This window comes from Notothenia coriiceps, unplaced genomic scaffold, assembly GCF_000735185.1.
Source record: "Notothenia coriiceps isolate Sejong01 unplaced genomic scaffold, NC01 NC01_scaffold00033693, whole genome shotgun sequence".
In the NCBI taxonomy this organism is placed as follows: Eukaryota; Metazoa; Chordata; class Actinopteri; order Perciformes; family Nototheniidae; genus Notothenia; species Notothenia coriiceps.
The window spans coordinates 440,926-445,831 of NW_011366394.1; the positions used below are offsets into that span (position 1 = coordinate 440,926).

Genomic DNA, 4,906 nt, shown 5'->3' on the forward strand with positions numbered 1-4,906 from the left:
GTGTGTGTGTGTGTGTGTGTGTGTGTGTGTGTAGCTGGCTGAAGAGGAGCAGTGGAACCAGTTGCCTAATGGAGAGTACACCACGGCTGAATCCCGTCCCAACGCCTACGTCCCGGAGACCGGCCCCCTCCCTCTGCCCAAACCCTACGGAGCCCTGGCCCCCTTCAAGCCCTCCCAGCCAGGGGCCAACATGAGACACATCCGCAAGCCAACGCTCCAACCCTTAGACATCTAGGAAATAATACACTTGTATCCAACCAGTGGGTGTTTTGTCTTATTTCAAAGGTCAGATATATACAGAACATGTCTCTGATTGGCTGAAACACTAAACAGATTATTACAGCATCCCATAATCAATGTGGGAACCTTGATGTGGTAATGAAAAACTTAAGTCACAGGCTCCTCCAATAGTGCAACATGAATATATATAGGACATAGAACAAATCAAACAGACAAAATAGATATAGTGTATTCCTATTTGTTGGTTTTTTCCTTTTTGAACTTTGTTTTTTACAGACTCAACACAAAAAAGACATACATGGAGATGCTTAATAACTGCACCTGTTGTCCATCAGATATAATCATGCCTGTCCTCCTTCGACACCATAAGGACATACAACTTATTCAAATGTAAAATAATTTGAATATGAAACATATTTTCCGGTGGATTTCAGTGATGTTTCTCTTTGTATCACACATGTTTTTGTCTCTCTGCTCTCCGACACACCTCTCAGTGACACTCCTACTTCTTGTGGATGTTTGTTTCCTCAGTGTCCAGCATACCACTGTCGTTCAGTCATTTAAAAGCAGTTCATGTGTACTGCATCTGGTTGTAATTTGGTAGATTTTGTTTTAAGTTACTGGCAAAGGCTTGTTTACGCTCAGGCTTGCAATATCACCAAATACTTTGAAGGGGTGACTGAGGACATGGGAGCTGATGCTTGTGTTCTCTGTTACATAATTTCCACCAAAAAAACTATTTTTTTCCTTTACTGTATGTCTGTGATGTGTCATGATTTGTGTTTATTCTTTCTCCTTTCTTAATAGAAAATCATTGTCCTGCCTGTTCTAAAAAGTATATTTATTGCTTTTCAAACGGTCAAACAAGGACGGAAGTATGTGACCTCTATTTCAACTAACCCTACACACACAAGAACCAATATATGATTAAAGCAAGTGTTTAATATTATGCATAAGTAGAGGTCCAGACATAATGATGGAATATTAAACACTACAGATTTATATGCCGGTCCGAAAATTGTAAAAGCTTTGTCCTTGTCTTTTTTTTTGGATCATTTCATTTTTCGGTACACTGAAATAAGTCTGAATACTCTTCTGTCCTGTTGCCCTTTCATCCCTCCCACTTGTAATCTTCAACGGATGAATAAATTGCAACGGGTTTAAATCTAAGCCGGGCTAAGGGCGCCTGCTTTATGTCTGAAATGATCAATGTAAATATAGAGTCAGTATCAGGCAATGAAAGAGCATAGAGAAGGACAGAGGAGATTTTTAATGAAGAGGAATAAGAGATGGCAGTCTGAAAAGAGTCAAAGTGAAGTAAGGATAAAAGTGGAGCTCTGTCCGTTAGTGACCGAAAACCATGTCGCTTTGAAGCTTCAACGAATTTACTGGAAGTTGTTCTATCGGCTGATCTGAGCTTGAGGCGAAAGCAGATTCCTGTCAATGAGGTAATAGACTATGCTGCCTGTGAGCATGTGTGTGGTAGTGAGCCTAGTTACTGTGAAGTCAACACAAAAATATATAAATAATAGTATAAACAAATTATTGTTAATTAATTTATAATTTAAAAAATGTAATAATTGTTAATTATTAATTATTTTTGATAATTATAAAAAAATAAACATTAAAATATAATAAAAATTGCTATGATTGATCAAAAGTATTCCTAATAAATGTAAGCTAACAGGTGCTAAATGAACACCCACTTCAATGGTTTGTAAGATGTTGCATTTGAGAGCACATTAAAACTAGTTAGCAAAAAGCTAAAAACATTAGCTAAAGGGTTGAAAAAAATGTGCAATAGGTTAACTGTTATATCCCGCCATGTTTGTTAATGTATTTATTATGAAGTTATTTATCAGGTTTATGTTGTGTGTTTCATGTTTAATTATAGTTTATGTTTAGATGTAGGTGCATGTTTAGTCTCATTGTTCACTTGTCAAGTTGCAGTCACTCATGTCTACTCTACTGTCATTGAACTTCTGTTTTATTTTGCACTTACCTTTCCCTCTCGTTTGGAGACCGAAGAGGCGCGTTCACACCGCAGTACTTTTCCCACTTTAGTTCCGATATAGTTCCGAAATGTTGCGTTCACAACTTTATAGAGTCTATGGTTCACACCAAAAAAATCCGGACCTTTTTACCCCCTTTTCCGTCCCTGCTAGAGAGCACGTACTTTTGTGGGAGACAAAGGTTCCTATTTCTGATTGGCTGGGCGGATTGCAAACTACGCCCCGTAAAACTCCCAAAAAGTTTTGTGAAGCCGCCATTTATTATCCTCGCATTAGCATTATTAGCATTAGCCCAGCGCACAAACGCAGAGAGACTAACTTATGGCAACACAAAATAAAACATGGGAACGTTGGAGTGATGAGGAGGTGTCTGGAGCTTCTACTGAAACCAGTCCCCAAATCCGGGGAATTCCGTCCGGGGGCTTCGGCTGGCAGTATACGCCATAGACTTATATAAACGCTAGATGGCTCAAGGAGGAGTCGCCAGCGTAGCTCACCAGGTGGCCATCTTGCCACAGTGAACAACTACTGCTACAGTACAGCTGTTGTAAGGTGAGTGATCTGCACAAAAATACTCTTAACTCGCTGAAATCTTGACTGATTTACAAACGGTTTGGTTTATTATAAACGTTATTAGCATGGCTATAATACAGGAGACAACAAGACATGTTAGAAAAAAAAGTACAGGTCGCTGCCTATTTTCTGTTTGTAAGCCCACCTGTATATACGGCAACTTCAACCCTAACGCCGGACGGTGATTGGGTGTTCGTCGTCTTCTTCTTCTTCCTGCAGTCTGTCCTGATTAAACGGATTAGGTGTGATGTTCCCTGTATACAGTCCACACTTGCGCTAGACATGAATTCAAGTACTCTTGTATTCTTCTCGCATAGAGTAGTCTTGTGATTCAGTCATGTTATGGTTAGAGTTGGGTCGTCATGAAAAGGGTTGTTCCAATAGTTAGTTTGACTCTTATAGGTAAATGCAAGAGTACTTAGATTCATCCCTATCTGGATGGCTTAGCGGTAAAACTCCCGGCTAGCGGCCTTATGGTCATTTTAGCCGGCTATGGCTAGCGGTGCTTAGGCTTAGCTTCTACCTCTGTTCTCCGATTTACTCTTCTATAAGTAGTGATAATTTCATAGTGAGTCAATTATCTTTCCTTGTCTCTGAGTATAGTGTTTACTGTTGTATTAATGTGTTCGTTGGTTTGTATAGTGTATAATCGTATAGTTACTTATTATTGTAATATATGTCAATTTGTAATGTTTAATACTTCTTATTATTTGTGGCCCTCTTTTATCTTTTCGTCCTTTTCGTCGAGTATGTTAAAAGAAGATTAGGGAGATAGTTAACGGGACTGGCGGTACATGTCTATGAGTTATCTTTGGAGTGATCTTTATTGGTCATTTTACTCATATGTTGGCTGTCTTACTTGCTTATTATAAATTATTATTATTCAAATCTTGAATCAATGTGTCTGCTCATTTATCACGATTTCTTATACATATCTTCTAGATGTGTAGTTATATCCACATCGAAAGCGGGCGTTAGTTGTGCCAGCAGTGTGCGCCCGCCTTCGACGTCCTAAAGACGAAGTGTGTGCAACCAGTATGGCGATTAAATGACCAGAAAAAGTCCTGTGGATTTTATACGGTCTGGACCACTTAGGTAAAACCGCTCGAATCAAAACCGGCGCGTGTCTCTTTCACAGTACATAAAATTGCAGGTCCGTTATCCGGAGAGCGCTAGCCGTTACAATCTCTGTCTGCTAGCTAGCCATCTCTCACTCATAGTCCGGCTAAGCTACTACTGGGGCTAACTAGCCTCGTAGGGTCTTGATTCATGTCTAGTCGCAAGTGTGACTTATTCAGGACCCCTCCTAATCCGGTTTACTTCGGCGACTGCAGTGAAGAAGAAGAAGACGAAACCAAAATGACCGTCCGACGTTGTTGAAGTGTCTGACATTCATATGGTATCTGTATTATATTTTGTTGATCTACTGAGTGTTGGCGCGACGACCGTTTACCTCTGTCTTCTTGGCAATCGGTTTTTTGTACCTGCTCGGTTAGTAACGGTGTTCCGTCGAGCGGTTAAGTATTGTAATACTAGATATCCACGTGATAACTTTATTGGTATCGAGACGAGTTAAAAGTTTGCAAACCAAACAATGATTTGAGTTTTACATCAATACTATGAGTATGAATATTAATATTNGTAAAATATATAATCTACAATAAAATCTCGTTTAAAATGGTGTTACGATGTCTAAAGTTACTGATAAGTCACATGTTTCCTGCCTGGCCTTGCCCTCTCTCGTCTGGGCGCTAAGAGAGGAGTCCTCAACCAGTGCAGCAGCACCACCAGCAGCTGACTGTTGCTATCTGTAAACTATGGCTCTGAAACATAATTTCAGCCAATCAGCGTCGTCAAATCTGATTATTGGCGCCCGGTGCAGGGTTATGGCTAGAAAGGATCCGTCTTGTGTAAAACTCTCGCGAGAGTTTGCGAGTCACGTGGCTGAATGTTCACGTTTGACAGGCAGCCTTTCAGTTACGATCGTTAACATTAGTGGGCCACAGCAAATGATGGTGAGAAGCTAAACTATCTATTAATTATGTCAATTACAGGGAGTGTGATTGTAACTGTGTGTGTGA

The 4,906-nt window shown here is 40.0% G+C and overlaps 1 protein-coding gene across 1 annotated transcript in view; it reads left to right on the forward strand.

The window, feature by feature from the left end:
* LOC104961712 (coiled-coil domain-containing protein 146-like) overlaps nucleotides 1–235 on the forward strand; it is a 16,517-nt gene extending 16,282 nt beyond the window's left edge. Inside the window, exon 5 of the mRNA XM_010790045.1 lies at nucleotides 35–235. Within this exon, the coding sequence (XP_010788347.1) occupies nucleotides 35–235 (201 nt within the window). The remainder of the gene's footprint in view (nucleotides 1–34) is intronic.
* The last annotated feature ends 4,671 nt before the right edge of the window (nucleotides 236–4,906 follow it).